At 40.8% G+C, this 21,078-nt stretch overlaps 1 protein-coding gene across 9 annotated transcripts in view; it reads left to right on the top strand.

Annotated features, from left to right (window-relative positions):
• The window catches only part of MET (MET proto-oncogene, receptor tyrosine kinase), a 100,128-nt gene that overhangs the window by 9,803 nt on the left and 69,247 nt on the right, over positions 1 to 21,078 (top strand). For 3 of the 9 annotated variants that reach the window (XM_083800090.1, XM_083800087.1, XM_083800089.1), the window contains exons 2-3: positions 8,447 to 8,530; positions 10,019 to 11,233. In XM_083800090.1, coding sequence (XP_083656216.1) covers positions 10,034 to 11,233 — 1,200 coding nt within the window. In that variant the 5' untranslated portion in view covers positions 8,447 to 8,530; positions 10,019 to 10,033. Of the gene's footprint in view, positions 1 to 6,711; positions 6,879 to 8,446; positions 8,531 to 10,018; positions 11,234 to 21,078 lie in introns of all 9 variants that reach the window. The other 6 variants (XM_083800085.1, XM_083800092.1, XM_083800084.1 and 3 more) reach the window with 3 other exon arrangements.

The following is a 21,078-nucleotide window of genomic DNA, read 5'->3' as shown; positions in this document are numbered from 1 at the left end:
TTTTACCACTGCCATTTTACTTTTCTTTTGGGTAAGCAGATCAAGCTTAAAATTATGGGAAAGATCCAGAGAGGCTACTTTGGCATCTCAAATGGGGTTTAGAGTGAGTTCAGGGCACAAGTCCAAGGAAGGCATCCAGAAACCTAATACTCTGTGGCCACAAAGCTCTCAGGTGCTTAGATTAGCTGGCGTCTGCACTTGGTTCTGAATATTCCCTGGATCTCACCTGAGCTCAAGCTCCACGGGAGGAAAAACCACGTGGAGCAGTGGAGGCCCTGGGGCCTGCCCAGGCCACAGCTCCTGGCCGAGCCCTCATGAAGTCCCGAGACAGGACGGAGCCCAACAGGCATCGAGTCCCACACAGTCCCAGCCCGCTCGGCTACGAAGTGTGAGGACTGCTTTTAAACCACGTCTTCTGCCAGGGAGGACCAACATCCATGCCTTCCTCTTCAGGAAAGGAGGAGGAGAGGGAGCAGCGGCCATCATGGTGTCACCCTGGCTGCCCCTCATGGCCAAACGGCAAGAGGGCAAAGGCAGAGGGGGGCAGATCCAGGGCTTGGTCCTGATTTTAGACCTTTGGCCAGCCTGTTTGTGAGGGAATGAAGGTCGTGCTTTTAAATCAGACCCCTTGCGGCAGGCACTGTCCTGCAGCTCAGCACGGCTGCCAGCTCTGCCACGAGTAGCTGTGTTGTGCCTGTTGGAGGCACTACCACCAAGTCCTTCATATTTCGGAGGCATTCTGCTAGAATGAGCTAATTTATCCTCGTGTCACCCTTGTGAGAAAGGTAAATACTCTCTGAAGTTTGGGAATAGGCTCTCTGCTTATCTCACAAACTCCTTGACTCTGGCTCCAGCTTTCCAAAAGAGACACTCTGGGGTCCAAACAAGGCGCCTGAACACGTCTGAGAGCTGCTAGCAGTCCTGTGTACATGAGAAGCCCCAGGAGCAGTGCCTGCACGTTTAAGCTCTCCAGCTGCCCCCAAAATAAGGGGAAGAAAAGGAGGAGGGGAGGAAAGGGGGGGGGGGATGATGAAAGGAGGTAAATGAAGCACCCAGAAAATCCATTCAGCCAAAAAAAATATATATATATATTCCATTAGCATGAGAAAACTCAGCCATCCCAGCATACCTTCTTCAAGCTTCAGCATCTTCTTTCTGAAGGTCAGCACAATATTTCAGAATGAAAGCTGGGGCTGACGGACCCTTGCTGAGGGAGATCTGCCAGAAAAGGAGCCCAGGCTGCTCCAGATCAGCCACTCTGCTGATTGCAGCTGTGACACCGTTGCCTCTGGTGAGAGCCAGTATGTCAGATAGGCTGGTCCCAGGCCATTTCGGGATTTATGAATACCAATACCGTAAAGTCCTTGGAAGCAGATCATGAATCACAGGTTCACAGCAAGGCAGCAGTCTAGCCAATGAGCCATCATTAACTCACTTTCTAAACTGAGTGAAAGTAGGGCATCAGTTAAAGTGCATTGCAATAACATAATCTTGCAGTGACAAAAGCGAGGTCAGCATTAAAAAGAAAAGGTCATAACCTCCTAACCAAACACAGACGTGAAGTGAACACTATCCTTGACATTACTCCTGTTTGATTATCAGAAAACTGCTATGAAGCTAGGTAGACCATCAAATTATTAACTTTGGTATCAGATAAAGGATGTGTTCTGTTAAGCTAAGACATAAATATAGACTTCATTGCTTCTACTAGCTGGTTTACAAACACAGCCAGTTCATTTTTTTCTGTAGCCATTCTGAGGATTTGCACCATGTTTTTTCCATGGGGCAAAGAGCACCAAGCTTTTTTTGCTCAGGGGCAGTTTGTGTTTGACAAGGCTAGTTATTTCCAATACATTATATTGTTGTGGTTATACTGCCTGTGGAGCCAGCTTGGACATGGAAGGAGTACAGTCTGCTTTCTAGCACTCTGCTAAATATAATAATGTGGACAAATCACAGTGTCAGCACAACAGGCTGTGCCAGGCCAGATTGGCTCTGCAGCCTCCCAAAAGTTCCTAGATGCAAGGAGTAGGCCTGGGGGCAACCTGATAGTCTCTGTGCAGTGCTCCACAAGCAGTGCTTTTTCCACGTCTCCACTACTTGCATAACCCAGCAGGCTGAGCAGAGGGGAAGCGAGTGCTGCATTTCAGCCCTGGGGCGAGCTCTTCAAACCTGGGGGCTCAGCTCACCCCCGACATGTGCTGATTTCATGGGGACCCAGCACAAAATTTGACCACAACATCTTGGCTTGATGAGGTATCTATCAAGCAGGGTGTCAGCAACATATTGGACATCCTTGATCCTAGGTTTTGCCACTGTGCTCTCAGAGACACGTTGACACTGAGCAGGGATAAGTCATGGCACCCAGTGGCATGCTTTATGTGCGTCGTGCAGCAGAAAAGCCACTGCTTGACACTACCCTACCAGCCCTTTCAGAGAAAAGGACAGAGCCAGCACAATTTCTTTTACTTGGTATCCTAGATATTTGTTCCACTCCTTGGAGGAATTCAGGAACTTGTTGGGTTTTTGTTGCTATTAATATTATATTTACTATGACGTCAAAAGAAAATTTGGTAACTTGATGTACATGTAGATCTTTTGGTACTGATTTTATATAATATACTTTATCGTCACTATCTATTGATGTGAATAAGTACTTTTTTTTTTTAGGATTAATGTTTGGCTATGAAGAGTTATTGTCTCAGGGACTCCTGAGAACCATTAGCACCAAATGACAATTAAACTGCAGGAAATGCCCTGCATCAAGATCATTCATAATTGCTGTTAGAACATTTAGATCAAATCTGTATGCTGTCTTGGTTACTCATTGCTATCTGCCTTTTAATCTTTTTCATTTTATGACCCATACCATTCCTTTAATTATCACAGTATGGAAGGCACAGTATGTAGTTTTACTACAAGACAGTAAAGGCTTCCAAAATTCGTTCTGCATTTCAGTACAAGAATTCAGGTAGATAGATGTTGTAACCATAAAGCATAAAGTAGAAAATCTAAGTGAGTGCTGAGAGTAGTCAAGGGAATGGATCTAAAGCTGTGCTTATGGCCAGGTTTGCCAACTTGGCTCTTTAAGAAAGGCGGAACTACATTCCAAGAAAATTACACTGTCCCCATTCTTTACAGACAACCACAAAATGCTTAGACTCATGCAGAAAGTTGATCAACAGGATCAGCTCAGAAAAACTGCTTCCTCCTACTGTAAGGTATTTTTATACTCACCAAAAAGGACTTGCGTTTCTTCCTGAAGTTGTATGACATCCTCAGTCAACCAGGACACGTCTGTATTTGTCTCAACTGGCTAGAGTCAGTAAAGATCTTTGTTTTGCATATGCAGTAAAAATACATAGAGATGTATTAGTCTGTCCAAATACAAGAAACTGGGAGTGAAACCCAAATATCTCCATATTCACTCACCTGAAACAGAAAACCAGCCTACTATGTATTATTGGTTGTGACATGTACAACAACAAGCATAACATATTATTCTGCAACCCACAAATCTCCTTTTCTACTTGGACTGAACATATGGACTAAAATGTTTACACGTCAGTTGTCATACTGAATTATTTGCTGCAGATGTAGAGTTTAGGTCTGTGCTAGTACTGGATTTATTTTACTGCCAATAGTAGTGGTGGAGAACCACAATAGTATCACAGGTATTTTGTTAACGAAGCTCCACAGTTGCTGACTTGCATTTCAGATAAACAGAGTGGATCAATAATGTTGTGTTGTTTAAAGTCTACTTTCTGTTTTCCCACTATTGCCAAACAATATCACTGTTTTAAAAAAAAAATAATAATAATCCTCCCATTCTTATGCTTCCAGATGTGGAAAGCAGTCCTCCTGTATTTAAAGCTCCAAATCTATCTGGAAATATAAGCATGAACAAACAACGGAGGACTTACCTTACTGTGGATTTTTCCTCCCTGTTTTTCAGTTAGTCTTCATATATATTGAACTTCTTTTTTTGGTTTCTGTTCTTTGTAGATTTGATTCCTAAGCCCTTAGAGTAAGTACCACTTTCTCACACAAGAAATTTCACTGAATTCCAACAAATGCTGTATTCCACCTTTTCAATTAGTCTTCCTGAACAGGGTATAGCTCTTGATCTGCTCCACTAGCTTGTAATATATCAGTGAGTGTTTGCTGAGGTTCATTATGAAACAACCTGTAGTGCCATTGTACCTTATCAAAACAAAAAGTGATTAAATAAATCCAGTTGTGCTACAGACCCAAGAGATGAGTTGGTAATAGGATGTTAAGATCTGCTGCAAGTTTCAAAGCAAACACTCTGCACTTTATTGCACTGCACGACACCTACAGAAAATTAATGATAAATAAGTATAAGAGTAACATTTTCTCCATAGCAAAGGATACATTCGTTTTTTGCATATGTTTTAATGCTTATTAAACGTAAACCCAGTAGAAAACAAAAATGCTTCTGTTATAAGCTGCTGTGAATTACAGTGGTGTGTTGGACCCAGTAATGGATATTAAAGAGTATATTTTATGCACTGAGATTTGGATTGTTTCTTTGTATTTGAATACAGTAAGAAAGAGCTTACAGATCAGCTGAACATGCTAATGAAAGCAATTTCTTCTGACACACACTAGTGCACTGGAGATGTAAAAGGTTTATTTAATGGTAGATTCCCCAGCAATTGCCTAGGCTGTACCCTGCCCACCAGTTCTTCATCGTAAGCCCTCTGCATGCACGCACACACTATAGCTACCTCTTAGCATACCATGGAAACCTCCCAGCTACATTATGAATGACTTTGTGACCTAAATCACTGATACTAAGTCCCGTGACTCTTTGCAGTGGGGAAATGAATCATGTTAGTGTACACGCAGAAAAGTTATGTTCCTGTCCTAGTCAGAATGAGCAACCTAAATCAGGGAAGTGGGGTGAAAATAGTGCTTAGGGCAAAGAAATATGGATTTTAACTCAGATTAGCCATTTAAATTCAACTCAAGGATAATTTGTATGTTTGATGCTGAGTTATTGAGTCAAATTTTCTTGTTCCCTGTGTTATTTTATTCCAAGGTAGCTAATTCAGGTTGGCAGCTCTGTGTTAAGAACGTTTTTAGTCTGTGGACGTACAAAATAGAAAATCAACTTCAATAAGTGTTTTACTTATAACCCATCCTGTCTGCAGATGCAATAGGTTAATTGAAAAGTCTGTTGAGGACATGTCCACTGTGAGCTTACTCTGCAGAAGCTGGTGCCAGCGTTGTGACAGATTTGCAACAAAAGATTAAAGTTGGATGGATGGAGCTGTTACCACCTCCCTCTCTTATTTGCCCTGTCCTGTTAAGTAATGGTGCTGTCTCCATGGCAGGGCATCTGATCCATGGGGAATCAAGTCCTGAACTGGCACAGTTTTCAGTCCAGGACAGTAAAGTAAACTGAACTCTCAGGAGCAGTAATCACGGTGGTTATCCTACATAAATTCGCCATCACATGTCTGTCAGAGCCCATAGTAACAAGACGTACGATCCCATTGGGAAAAAGAAAAAAGGGGGGGGGGAAGGTAGAACTATATTACCAAATAAGTCCTAAATATGGGAAAACATTGCCATTTGTTGTACATTAGCTGATAATAGGGTTTGTGAAATAAAAATTAGCGTGGCTCTGCTGTACCTAACCTGAAATGACCTGAGGAGTCAATGTATTCTTGTATAATCATGCCATTGCACACTGTGCATAGGATCAGCAGGACCCCAGTGTTTCCTTTTCTGTAACGCAGTAAGGAAAGATGAGGTACACCAAACAACCTATGAAAACCTTTCTGTTGTGTCAGCGTGTTGTCTTAGTTTGTGCAGATCCATGGAGTGCCTTGCGATCAGACTTAATGGGATCTTCATTGTTGAAATGCGGGCTAGGAATACAAGCACAATGCCGTTTTCTGGCTTCCTCGTATAGGACAGCCTGAGCATTATTCAACAGTCAGGCCAGGTCTGACTTGTCAGTGCAGTGGCAACCAATGGTATGAAGGAGGGACATGATGTTCAATGTTTAGAAATTATCATCTAAGCCCTAGTTAGGGAGAAAGAGACTTGTAGGAAAACGATTGCCACTGGGAAGCCATTACTGGTACACAAACACTCAAGCCAAGCCTTGTGGAAAGCTTCATCCATAACACTTGGAGTTGCTAGGCACACTAATATGACACATCATTACTAGCCACTTGCAAGGGTTGACCAAAATGCTTTTTCTCATTAGTTATACAAGCTAGTGCCTGCTGAGGGGTGGAAAAATGAGCACATCATGACATAGGCTTTGAAAATACCTCTTACAAAAGGCATAATCCATCCACAGCTATTGCTTGCTGATAGTTATCACAGGCCAAAGCTTTCGAGTCTTCTGAAGGCACATGAAAGAGTCACTGACACAGAAGTCACAGGAAGGTCACAAAAGAATGAACAGCATCCATCATTCAAATCAAGCAGAGAAACAAAGGGATTACTTGTTTTCCTTTTGCAACTGATAGACAGCAAATAGTTCTTTGACCTGTATTGAAAAAGTGTTTCTATAGCCTAAGTATTTTGGTTGTAATTCAGCAAAACTCTAAGTGCTTAATTTCAACAGAAATTGCATTTGAATATGTGTTTAAGAAAAGTGGGACTATTGGACTTTTGAAGTAAGTGGGACTGAGTTTTTAATCTTCCAAAGTTTTCCTGCTTCTCCAGGATGTATTCAAGTGAAGTGTGTTTGCAATGACCTGGTTTGAAGGTTACAAAAAGCAACTTTGTGCTGGAGGCTGCAGCTATGGAGTAGAGAAAGACTCTGGGTCAAATGCAAATGAAAAGAGGAACTGAATGTCACAGGAGTCTCACTGAGTACCAGCTTCTATGAGGTGAGGACTGTGAAAAAACAAATACCTAAAAAAAAAAGGAGTTGCACACTGTACTCTTTACACAACTTCTGTGTCCTCCCTAAGCTATATCTGTCTCAGAAGAGAACTCATGCCTTCTGATTTCAGAAACCTTGAGGAAAGATTCGCAGTCTGCTGGAGATACACGTTGTGGGGAACCGTGTTCCCTAAAGCTGTCCATGCATACTGAGCCTGAGGTTCCTGTAAGTGAGAATCCACAGATTTCTGCCTAGGAGGATGCTTGAAACACCTCAAAAGCATACAAAGGAAGAGACAATGATAGAGCTCAGATATAAGAGCAAAGATGCTTTGGTTGTCATTTATCACTCACATTTTCCTCCCCTTTGTGGTGAAATACAATACCTAATATTCCTGGCATCTCTTGCTTTATACTGAATCCCACCCTTGTCCTTGCTACTAAGCTCTTTGTTTTGAATCTCCTTTGCTAAAGGAGTCTGAGGAGGAATTTTTCTGACTTCAGAGCACAGATTCAAACCAGTGCTCTTTCACCAGCTGGATATAAGCTGAGGATGCTGGCCTCACATCCCAAGATGTGGTTTGAGGGAAAGAATAAGTCAGTCTGTATTTATGGCTCTGAATCCCCCTGAAGTGCACACTGGGGTTTACTGTCAGACAGTTAGGGATCCTCTTTTTCAGAGGCTGTAAGAACAGGGAGGATTGTAAGCAGGAGACTGAGGGGGTGTATTTGGGCACACTGGGAGGGAAATTATTTGGGAACATATTAAAACAAGAACATAACACTGAATATACTGAAACAAAGTCGGTGTCTGGCTGACAAGTAACCTTGGGTCTTTATTCCTGTAATGGTGGCCAATCATCTTCATCCTCATCTTACTCTTGTCCCAACTATTGTTTTTCTTTTCATGTTCAGAGCCACTGCTGTCACTGGGGTTCAAACTTGTTGATGTAAAGAATATATCTGCCTCTGTGTTGTGTCAGAAATTGACCACTTTTGGAATTTTCTGCTTAATCTAGTATTTGCCAGAACATGTTGACTTGTCAGAACTAAATCTGCAGGAATGTATCAGTTTTAACAGAGTTTCTCAGGGTGGAAATGCTGGCTGAAAGGAGATAGACAGTTGGACCAGTCTCCCATTCCTCCCAGCTCAGCACTGTTGATGCAGGGACGTGAACACGGTTGTTCTTGGATTGCTTATGACTTTTGGGTGTTCCACACAAACTTCGAAAGCTTTTGGTTTCATCCCAGTACAGAGCAGGAAAAAATCTGTAACAGCAAGAAGTTTCACGGGATGAGAAAACAGTTTCCTGCCCTATAAAATATGAAGTCAGCATTCTCTGTACTACGCTTATTTTCTAATTATAATAATATTCCTGTTCTTTTTTATTATTATTTCTTTATTTTGAACATAAACACATGTTTGGTTATTTTCCAGGATTCTGTTATCACTAATTAATATCAGAAAATGTTGTTGATTTGAAGGAAGATCTTCATTTCTCAATACGAGAAGTGTGAATTGTTCTTACCAGCTAGTACTTGCAAACAGCCTGTTTCTGATTTTTATCCCCAGCTCTCGATCATGACTCCTATCAGATAACAAGGAAAAAGAACAATTCTTAGTTTCCAAAACCTATCACTTTGTGTAATTAATGAGGTAAGCCAGAAAAAGAATTCAGTAGATGCTGAAATAGAATGTCACAAGGAGTGCAGGAGAATTATTGATGGATTGTTTTAATTAATCAAATAAAAACACTGAGTTTATATACAGCTGAGATAGGTCTGGTCTATAGTCATCTTTTCATTTTGCTTAAAGTCTTAATGAAATAAAAAGTCAATATAGAGCTCCTGATTTCTACTATTAGTTTGTAATTTTCAAGGTTGTCTATTTTGAAACCTTTAAGCATTTCCCTATTAGTAACAGTTGCTTTAACTATAGCCAAGCTATAAGCATTTTCCCAAAGTATGTGATCATATTGCTGTTAGAATGCAGAATTGTTTTCTCCATGAAGCAGCTAAATTTAGCTTAACAACTGTGTCATGACATTAGCAGAAAATGTCTGGTGTGACGGGGCATGGTGTGGACACTGCACCAAAACGCTCATAACCACAGTCCATTTAATTGATCTTCCAGGGGGGTGAAATATCACACTAGTCATCTGTCTTTGTTTTTTAAAGCCACATCAAACAATTGTGTGGAAAAGTTAAAAAAGAAAAGTGCTAGTTTTTTTATTTCATCAGTTAATGGCTCTAGGTCACTTGATACCCCTTTGTTTACGATACAGTGATATGCCTTTATCTTCTAAGGGTTCACCAGAGTGACTTATTGCTGTGGTACAAGGCCTAAAATAAAACTTGCACATGCCAGGCACCACATGATGCATAAAATATTCTAACAATATATTACAAAACCTTGTCAACACTGGGGAAAATTACTATTCCAAGAAGTAGAGCTGGCTGAAAAAAAAACATTCTTTTTCCAAAATGGGCACTTATGAAAGACAGTGATCTGGGGAGCTGGAGGGGGAGAGAGAGGGGTTTCTTCCTCTGTTCTTTTGGAGAAAAGCCTCTTCCATGGTTACCCAAAAATGCCAACAGAATAAAAGAGAAGCCCACTACCAGCTCAGTTCTGCACGTTATTTAATCTCTTCTGTTTCTTATTTTTGAGCAGCTGTGTCAGGAACCATTTCAGCCCTTTAGGGTACTTGCCAAGTGCCTTATATCCACACACTAAAGTGCTATATCTGCTTTGTGTGCATTGTGAGAGTGTCCTGAGCGCATTTGCTTTCAGCTACCTATAAACCATCTTGTTTTAAACCTTACCAGTCAGCTGTTTTAATGCCAATGTGGAAGTAGTCATCTCTCTTCTACCATTGTAAAATACACCAAAGGGTCTTGCAAAATTTATCATAATAAAATCCTGCTGTGAATTGTTCTGAAAGCAGTGAAACAGGTACCCACTAAAACAGTAATTGTAGCAGTTTTTAGCACAAGGCTATTAAGGACACTAAACAAGATTATGACACTTCTTAAACTGAAATAGTTCAGCTAATATGTGCAACCTAGAAACAGATTTCTGTTGACTGATAAACTCATGTTTTACTCTAAGAAATATAAGGACTCTTCCCTTTAAATGTTTTGACAGATTAAACCTCTGACAATGAAGCCTGTTACTGCCTATCCTTCTGGGATTATCCTACTCCTGTTTGCATTGCTGCAGAGAAGCCATGGACAATGCAAAGAAGCAGCTAAAAAATCAGAGATGAACTTGAGTGTAAAATATGATCTTCCTAACTTCATCACAGAGACACCAATTCAGAATGTAGTTTTATACAAGAATCATGTTTATATTGGAGCCGTCAACAAGATTTATGTACTAAATGAAACTCTCCAGAACATTTCTGTGTACAAGACTGGGCCTGTTTTGGAGAATCCTGACTGCACACCATGTGAGGACTGCAAAGATAAAGCCAATTTATCTAGCAGTGTATGGAAGGATAATGTCAACATGGCACTGCTCTTAGAAACCTATTACGATGATCAGCTCATCAGCTGTGGTAGCGTGTCCGGAGGCATCTGTCACCGTCACATCATTCCCCCCGACAACCCCGCTGACATAGAAAGCGAGGTGCACTGCATGTATTCACCACAGGTGGACGGAGAACCAGATAATTGTCCTGATTGTGTTGTAAGCACGTTAGGAACCAAAGTTCTGGTGACTGAAAAGGACAGGTTTGTCAACTTCTTTGTTGGAAACACTGTGACATCTGCATTTCAACCTCCCCATGTACTGCATTCAATATCAGTTAGAAGGTTAAAAGAAACACAGGATGGGTTTGAATTTCTGACAGATCAGTCTTACATAGACATACTCCCTCAGTTCCGCGACTCTTATCCCATTAGGTATGTTCATGCCTTTGAAAATGACCACTTTGCCTATTTTCTGACTGTCCAGAGAGAATCTCTCGACTCCCAGGCTTTCCACACTAGAATTATCCGCTTCTGCACTTTAGATTCAGAGATGCGTTCTTACATGGAAATGCCTCTTGAGTGTATTTTTACTGAAAAGAGGAGGAAGAGGTCCATTCGAAAGGAGGTGTTCAACATCTTGCAAGCTGCGTATGTAAGCAAGCCGGGTGCAGCTCTAGCCCATGAAATGGGCCTTGGGTTGAACGACGATATTCTCTATGGCGTTTTTGCACAAAGTAAACCCGATTCCTCAGAACCAACAAACAGATCTGCTGTCTGTGCTGTCTCCGTGAGAACAATCAACGAGTTCTTCAACAAAATCGTCGACAAGCAGAACATGAAATGTCTCCAACACTTTTATGGGAAAGACAGCAAATACTGCTTGAACAGGGTAAGTGATGATTAATTTTTTTACATTTTAGGACTCTTGTTCTCTCTTTGACTATGCCATTGTCATGTAGCTCTCCTTTCAGCTTCGGTTGCAAAATGCGAAACCCCGATAATTTCAGATTACTTAGCATTGTTGATGATTCATCTTTGTAAGAACAAGTTCCTGTAAATTGACTATGAAAATCACTGAGGTCCTTATGGTGCTAAGTATTAGTTTAACTGGGAAAAAAAAAAAGAAAAAAAAACTTCTTTTTATTTGTAAGTAATTGTTATTCTGTGTTCTCAAGAGTCTGTGCTGCAGATAAATGGAACATTAAGGGAATTACTTCTTTCACTATTTTAAAGAAGTCTTCATTAACATTCATCTCCTTGTGCACTGAGGTGTCCCTGAAAATATCACTCATATTTTAAACTATGTTAATGCTGAATCACTGCCCTCTTTAGAAAAAAAAATAATAATAAAATAATGAAAGAGCTGGTTTGGAACATGCCATGAAGAGCCAGATTGTAATCCAATTACTCATGCTTGATACATAAACGGTCCCACTGAAATCAGTTTTCTTAATGAAAGAAGTGTCTATTAGAAGTGTGTCTGAATGAGGATACCGGTAGTCCTGGATAGGAAAGGTGGCCTCTCTGTGCACTGTGTGTTTGGGTGGCTGCTGCTTTCCAACCACCTGAAGTACCGAGGTGAAAGAACCACAGGAATGATTTCTTCCTTTCGAGTCAGTGTCTGTGCCCATGGCAGCACTTGTAAAGGAAATACAGGATCTGGAATTGGGTACTTTTAAAATTTATTCTGGAACATAAAACATTCTCACCTGGAATTATGCAGCAGGGCCTTATAGGTGCTCCCTGTGGAGCTTTCTTTTCTCAAATAAATGAAACGTGGAGCTCTGAGGTGGCACGCTGCCCTCTGCCACAGTGCAGGGCCAGGGGGGTTACAAAGAAGCTGCTCAGCCCCACGGGCAGGGATAGAGCTGGGCCAGGACAGCAACAGCTCAGCCTGCGTTTGGGGAAGGCTTGGGGTGAGGGTGGGAACAGCAGGCCTTCATCGCTGCAATGCCACCAGCATCCTCCTCAGCCTGGCTGCCCAGCCCAGGCCATCGGGAGCTGGGAACTTCTTGAATGAAAAAGGGGAGGGCAGGTCTTCACTGCCAGAGGTGGGAGTGGGGCATCTCTGCAGAAGCATCCATTGCAGAGGTGCTGTGCCTCTTCCCCAGTAGTGGGAGTGTGCCCAGATGTGGGGTCCAACCCAGCCAGAGCGTCACAACAGCCTCCACATTCAGGGACTGACTGCTTGTTGCAGGCACCAGATGCTCAGCCCAGACCTAGGCGCTGCCAGTGGATGCTAATACAGCAACCACAACAGATGTAGCATCTTATTTCCTTTTTAAGGAGGGGGAAAACAATTTTCAGTAGCTGAAAACAACATAGCAAACACGCAGTACAGTAACTTCTTGTCTTTGTTCACTGCTTTATTGCCGTCCTTATTTTTCATTCCAGTTCTTAATATCCTTTTATTTTCATTTTTCACTTCATTTTTCACAATGAACTTTGTTCTTCTCTGAAAGTGCTTGAAAGTGCTTTTTTTCCCCCCCTTTTTTTTTTCTTATTCCTAGTGTATTTTATTTGTGAGTGACTGTCTTTAAAGCTTGTGGCCTTTAACTTATCTCATTCTGATCTTGCCTACACACCTGTTTCATAAGGTGAGCTTTTCATTGCAGAGTATACCATTAAAATATTGACAGAATAATTTGTCACTTTTCACATGCTGGGAAGTATTTTCTTGTTTCAAAAGCTTTTCCAGAGTCTGCTGCTGCTTTGCATATCAGAACTGAATGTCTTATACTGCAGACGGTTTATTATAGTTGCCCATTTTCAAGAAATGTCATCAGAACTCTGATTTCTGCTACATTAAATTGATAAAGGGAAAAACGTTGCTGTGATTTCTTGTGGTTCGTTTAAATGACATAAAGGCAGTCTGATTTTTTTAGTCCTGATTGTTTGCTTAACCCAGAGATATCAAGACTGTCAAGCCTTGACATTCATTTTCATTACTTTATTCCAGAGGAATCACTAGGGCTCCAATGAAAAGAGTCCTGTGATTTTTTTCAGGTTTCAATTGGCCAAAAATAAGTCACAAGAATTTGCCAGGCATCCTTTATGAACCCATTTTTCTCAGGTGTGCAAAACAGACCTGCAAGGTTGGAGGGCAAAGGAAGGGAAGGAGAAGGCAGAAGAAAGAAACTACATTATCATCAGATTTGACCTCCCTTGATTTTTCTAGAGATAAAAACAAAACTAAAAATCCCAAACTTCTCAACTCTTCTTATGCCCTTTTTTGTACATTATAAAAACTCACGTAAGGACATAACACAATTTCCCCTTTATAAGTCACCTTCAACTTTAAAGAAAGCTTTTATAAACTGTGAAAGTTTGTCACAGTTTATTTTGGCAAAATTAAAAACTTGCTTTTTGTAATGCAGCCAAGATGATTTTTCTTTTTAACGTTGACAGAATGAAACCACAGACCACTGATGCAAGTGAAAGGCACTGACCACTGTGACATTTAGTCATATGACAGTGAAAACAGTACGGCAGTGCATATGGTATACCACTAACTTCAAAATTAAAAAGAATAAAAGTGCCTTTAGCAATGTTTGCAAGGGAGTGCAATGGTATCTGATAATTTACAGTTGCAGTCTGATTGATGAGGGCCATTCCATATTACCAAAAAAGTCCCAGAAGAAAATTGTACATAATTTGGTTGGACTTTGGGGTAGTCCATCTTTTTAAGAGGCTGTCCCTCAGTACTGTTTAGTCTAAGGCTGCTAAAAGCTGCTAAGGCTACAAAATAAACTAGAATAAAACATCCAAAACATTTCCTCAACCCTTTCTTCTCAGACTTTGAGCATTTATACAAAAATGATCAATTTGACTAATTTTGATGTGGATGACAAAGTTCATTAGCTTTTAGCTTTGTTTTTTTAAAGCAATGAAGTTTGTGTGTTTGTGCTATGGTATGCCTATCTTTCTTGTAGTTGTCCTGACAAACTCAACAGTAAGAAATTTTAAAGATGTGAATCCAGGTGTGAATCTAGAGAACGATCCATCATATGTGGAAACCTATGAAGTGTAAGAAGTCCCTTTATAAACATCAGAGGGACTAATAGGGACCAAAGCAGGTATTGCTCACTCATGGAAAAACTCTCCATCAGAGCTTAGTCGGAGAGTAAAGTCAACTAACCACAAGATACATATCCAGACACAACTACGCTTCACTTATTCCAGTGCTCATGGAAAACATTTTAAAATCAAAATAAAACATTTCCAGTTGTGTTCAAGTGAAATACTTACAAAGGCAAAGCCTGGACTCATTGAGGTCAGAGTTAGGAAAAGTCAATGGGATGGTGCATCTGGCTGCTATCAGATGTACTTCAGTGGAGCTGTGACCAGTCAACACATCCTGAGAATCTCCCTCAGTGAAGAGCTGGCTGTCACTTCAATGTCAGAAAGGAGGTGATAGAAGTGGCTTTGAATTAAAAGAAAAATGTGGAGTCATGTTAAAGTGGTTTTATTGCTCGAGTCGGGACAAAGATATCTGAGAGGTAGCTGCTGTGGAGGGTTTTGAATCACTGTTCGGGAATCTCTTCACCCCCAGTGAAGAGGAAACTGGATGTAGGCTTTTAGCAAATTATATTTGGTCACACTTAGTCACTTTCAGCCGTGGTGCTAGAGTGGAGGAGTACTTAGCTGAGGAGACAAATACTACTTACTTCATCTGCAAACATAGTCCAGTAGTCTGCACTTCTATCGTGGATTAAATGGGATTCTCCATGTGAGGAAGATGGGTTGAGTTTAGTCTTGACAATCTCATCTGTATATTTCAACTATCATTAGTTAGATTTTAATTTTATGGGCTTTGTTTAACCTTTCTGTCTGTTATTAGTAAACTGTTGTGAGACCAATTCTCCTCTGATACCTTCTGATAGCTTCAGTCCCTACTGACTTTCATGGAAAAGCACCTCTAAAAATGAAACCAAAATTCAGCTCTGTAAAGTTCCTTCAGCAGGTAAGTTCAGGTGAAAGGTTGACATACTCCATTTACTGCCCAGGAAAAGAGAAACCGCAGACAGGCTTTTGCTACTGTGTTTCCCACAAGTGTCATAAAGCAAGACAAGCTGGTCGCCACTCCTTGTCGAATGGAAGGCACAAAGAGAGAGAAATCACATTGGAAGAACATGAAATGAAAACAGAAGATCACCAAAACAAAAGATAAAATGACAGTAAAATGAACACATGCTGATGCTTCTTTATTACCATTACACGTCAAGATAGATGAGTAAAATTGGGTTATGCTTATATTGTAATGGAAGAAAATAATTGCTGCCTTCTATCAGGAAACCACAAAGGCACTTATTGATCTGTCATCCTTAGGGTATGTCTAGGAATATTTAATAAAATAAACAGAGACAAATAACTCTTTTGAGGTCCTGAAACTCTAATATCCCACACCATTTGGCTTTGAAAATAAAAATAAAAAATTGGCAGGTTTAAAAATAACACCACATCTCTCTGATTAGGAAGGGCTGATGTGGCTTATTTGGATAATCTCACAGCATGGAGGAAATGTGTTTTTATATTTCAAGTAGAATTTGCCTGAATGTTTTTCCTCAAAGTCAGGCACCAGAATCCCTCTGTTTGGTTGTCATTTATTCCTCTGGAAATGTTATATCAAATGGCATACAGCACTCTGCCTGGGCATGAAGCCTGCTCCCATCCGTACAGATTTTGTGCAAGCTTCTCAGTGGGTTCTGACATCTCAGATGGATAAATGAAGAGCAAGTTTGGTGATGAGCGATGTGCTCTAACGTCCTTTAAAACAGGCTTGAATCTTAGTGCTAAGGTGATGGGCTGCATCCACATTTCTGTTCTGCACTCGCTGAAAATCCAGGAAACACCCCAACGGTGTCCATTGTGTCCTGTAGGACACAGGGTGCCAGGCATGGTGTGCTCACCACCCTGAGCCCCTCCAGCATTAGGTACACGGCCATCTACCTACTTAGCCTTGCAAGGCCTGCCTGGGGCAAATATCACAGCCTGAAGGATCATGGGGACAGTCTGAACTCCTCCTAAGCTGTAACGAAAGAAGCGGTACGGGTGCGTGCATGGGTATGGTATGAGTATGGCTATGACTGTGGTTAAGGTTAGCTCAGGCTGGGCCAGAATCATCAGAGGAGTAAACTGTAAAGGTGAAGGGCTGTTCTGTCCCTGGGACCAACCAGGGACACCATCACAAGGGAGTTCCCAAGAAAAAGTCATGACAAGGAACAAGGCAGGTCAGGGACCTTCTCTGGAAAGTACTGCGCTGCCCTGAGCTGTAGGCATCTTTGCAGATTCTTCCAAGCCCCAGCAGCGATGGGGCTTGAGAGCTGACCTGTTATTCTGAGCGTTGCAAAAGCTACAGAGTTTTCCTTCCCCTGATCTCCTGTTAAGGACCTGTCTCTGTTTGCCTCCCAGTGCTTCTGCGTGGTATTTTATCATCTTCTCGATGAAAGCTGGATTTCTCTGTGAAAAAGTGGTACCCGTTAACCTACCATTTTCTGCAAAGGGCACTGCTTTATCATCCAGAGTTACTAATAATGTTCCATTTCCAGAGTTTTTAATCAAATTCTTCCACTGAAGGCAGGGTTCCCTGGTTATTACTGTGGGAGAGTGACTGCTGCGTTTCTCTGGAATCACACACAATCATTTCAAGCAGAAAGTGACTTTTATTTTTTCACGTGGATGTCTGGATTCTCTGGTCATGTGTTTTTTATTTCTCAGAGTTTCTGAAGCCCTTTAATTAACTCTAAAGATTAGAACTGTACAGAGAATAATTTTCTCATCCCATGTAACTTTGAAAAAATTTGGAAGACTTTGCAGCCCCACAAGAAGAGGTCTCCAAAAAGTAGACTAGCAGGTATGCAGCATTTTGGACACTCACTGGAGATGTAAAGTTCAGATCTAAGTCTATTTTCCTGGGTGTGAAGCAAATTCTAATTGTCCTTTGCCCCACTCTAAGTTCTTTTCCAGTGTGCTGATGGATGTTCTGTAATGGGACTGTGCCAGTCCTGCCTGAGAGAGCCGCTTGGGTTTCTGTGGATGCAAATCCATGTCCCAGAGAAAGAAAAGCTGATGCTGCAATGCATCGCATGCAGATCTACTAACTCCTGGATTCATCCCACCTGGCTTTGGAAGTTAGCTGAGACATCTAAATTAGGAATGAATTTCCCTCAGCTTCTGCTGCCAAATGATGAAGGGGCATATCCAGAGGGCACCCGTCTCAGATACTATGCTGTCATAAGAGTCTAACAAGCTTCCAGCTTTCCATTTCTGTCCCTCTATGAACAACACTTTTTTATCCTGTCTGCTGTTAGGATGAAAATCCTGACAAAGCAGACATCTGCCTTTCAGCTCCCTCAGCACCAACCTTACCTCAGCATTTCTCTACTCACAGTTTGATCTGACTCAGGACCCCGTATCACCTTCACTATTGCTCACTAAAGCAACAGTGAGCAATTAGTATCCAGGAGACTGCTGTGTTACTTGGACTTTCTAGGTGGTATGTGGGTTTCTGAACTCAGACAGCTTTTGCATCAGAATGGAATTACTCCTGATTTCCATAGACACAAGTAAAGCCAGAGTCAAATCCCACACTGAATAATAATAATAATAAAATTACTGCTAATGAAGAAAAATCATTGTGCAAATGGTTCAGAAAGCAAGTGCAGGTCACTAAGAAATATTACTTGCCTTGGATATGCAGTAGGTGAATACGATGAACCATTAGAGGAAGAATGATCTTGGGGAAAGTGATAATGAGAGCTTCATTCTCTCAAGGAAGATGTGACTCTTCTTTAATGCTCTGACTGTGGGAAGTAGGGCAAACCACATGATTTTCTCCTACTTTCTGGACTCCTTTCTATCCCAGGAGTCTCTCGTACCACTGTTTTGGCTAGATGTGCAGTTGTTGTGCAATGTTATCTTGGAATAAAAGTCTCCATGCTCAAAATTATCTTAGGATAGCTGGTCTACATGGAATTCACAGCTTTTCCATTTCATCACAGCTTCCATGTAAATAAGGACTTATGTGAAAAATTCACCTGATGTACTATATCAGTGTACAGCAAAACTGCTTATATCGACTGCTCTTATACCTTATTTTATTTCTTCAAAATCTGTAATGATTCAACACCTCTCCTTTGACAATCTGTATGCTGAGTTAAATGTTAAATTAATATAAGGGAAATAAGCAAAATGCAAAGATTACTCAGGTCCATTTTATCTGCTGAATCAATAGGATTTACTTAGTGCTAATGCACTAACCAGATTATGAAAACTTATGCAGCACTGTTCAATGACAAAAGCAAATAACTCTTTGAATGATCTTGACAATAGAACATGTAATCATCTTAATTTGTATTAACTAATTACATTTAACATGGATGTCTTTTTACCTTATTACCTTAAGTGGAGCATCACTACAGTAACCGCCTCCCCCCTGTTTGAGCACTGAAGCAGATCAAAGCAACAAGTATAGGAGATAGTGGAATGATACTACGTAAGATGCATCAATAGAGTTGTTTAAAACTTTTTTTTTTTTTTCTGGGAGTCATAAACTTTTATATAATCTTTCCATTGACTTCAGCGAGTTCTAGATCAAGTCCTGGAAGCTGAAAGTGTAGCTTAAAGATCTTTCAGTAATCCCCTTTAAATTTCTCCTTATTTTGCAACAAGTATTATTTTGAAGGGTTGGTTTCCTTTGTAACTGAGACTATCTGCAGGCAATGGCAACACCTAGTAGTGGCCACTGAATAATTAAGGTTGCTTGACTGTTTCGGTTTTAAAGTATTGTTTCAAGCTGCTTTTACTTCAGGTCTCTTACTTTGCAGTTGAAATTTGAAAGTTTATTCTCAGAAAGGGAACATACTTCTCCTGTATTTTATTAAAAAAAAAATTAAATTGCTTTCAAATACATGAGGAATAATGGGAAGAAGAGGAAGGAAGAGGGAAACAATTATTTGTGTAAAACAAAAAGAGGAAAAAACTCTTTTCCCATTTAAAGCAAAGCTTCAGTGCCCCAGCATAAGTTCTTAGAAACAGGAGAACCCAGTCCCCTGCCTCAGATGTGTTCAGTTCTCGGTGAACACTGGACTGAGTTCACAGCACCTACAGTCTAGGTGTGTCTTTCAGTCATCATGAAGAAATCAAAAACACAACAGATCTGCTTCGTGGTAATTGTTTATTGCAGAAATGTGTGTCCATTTGACAAAATTGGCCCACTCCAGGTTTTATTGTTTTACCCCTCCTTAGTATTACAAAAAGCGCTTGGTAGTGATGTCTGTTGATATTTTGCAAAAATCTGTTTTAAAAGTCACATTGCATTTTGATGCATTTTGGTTTTCTCTTGTGATGTGACTTCTGAGTGATTTCTGGAATCCAGGTAGTTTTTTGATAGAATATGGCTTGAAAAAGGCAAGCTTACAGCATATCAGTACCTAACGCTGCCACTTTCACGTGAACATTAGCTGTCTTTCTGTGCTGTGAGAGCAGCAGGTGGGCTATGCACAGCGTATCTCCAGCATACTGTTCTAGTCTGGCTTCCCTACTGCAAATAATAGCTGATTTGTCCCCTTGGAATACCTCTTTCCAAGGATATACTGAGCCCTCCACCATAAATGTGTGCAATAGTTCAAAATGAAAGACCCAGGCTCTTCATTAATAATATTTGATAAAGGAAATGAAGTGGGAGAATAAGAAGGTAATGTAATCTTGGTGCCAATAAAGAACACTGTTGTACATTTAGCCTGCTGTTGGACAGTACATACAACTAGTACTGGCCATCCCTGTTTAGTTACGCATAGTTGCTTCTCTTGGAAATGCAGCAGCAAGTTTTGGGAACTCATTCTGCCATTGTGCCGATCCAACAGATGACAAGTCTGGCTGTGGAACTGCAGTTGATCTTGTTGGCAAAAGCCAACTTGCTGCATCCAAAGAACTTCTGTTTCTCATGCTCCTCCATTCTGGCTGGTTTCACTCCTGCCTGTTGTACAGCACTGGAGTTTGTTCACGAGATTCTTTTCTCCTCTATTACTTCCAAAAAATAAATGTGTCCATAATTTTTCATTGTATGATCATTGATTTTGCCCATAACCATAAAGAATTCAGATAGCCTGTGACAGCTATGTATAGTGAGAAAAACAAATGCGACTGTGTTTTTTTAGAACTGCTAGTAGTAAAATTGGGTCCATTTCACAAACTTTCCTTCTTGCAAGTTGCAGAGGAGAACATTTTCTTCCATGGGACCAGAGTAGAAAGCTACTTAGATATATCTCTGCTTCTCCATTGTGCTTTATTCAGTCTGACCGGCTAAGGCATGAAACTACACGGGAGAGGAGAAGGGAGATTGTCTCTTTGCCAAGGGAACCAGCAGAAGAAGGCATCAGGTGAACAGAGTCCATAAATGGGCCAGAGGCTAGAAAGTTTGTCCTGGTTATTTTTCTCCTCACCTTGTCTTGGAGCTATAAGAACAAGGATTTTAGTAGTCTTCTCTAACCAAGTGTAGAATGAAGGAGACTGCTATGTGACAGCTGGGAAGATTTATGAATTTTATGAAATCCAAGGAGTAATTCCTTTCAGAGTTAACAACAATAGACAGGAGAGCTTTATAATGTACTTCACATTTTTTAACTTGGGACTGGAAAAGAGATGGTGCAGGGTCTAACTCCAGTATGATGCTGATCAAGTCACTCATCCCCTTCAGGCAATATCCTGGTTTCACTGACATTACTGGAGCCAGAA

This window comes from Anser anser, assembly GCF_964211835.1.
Source record: "Anser anser genome assembly, chromosome: 1".
NCBI classification, from domain to species: domain Eukaryota; kingdom Metazoa; phylum Chordata; class Aves; order Anseriformes; family Anatidae; genus Anser; species Anser anser.
The sequence above is the reverse complement of the archived record's forward strand: the minus strand, read 5'-3'. Positions and strand labels throughout refer to the sequence as shown.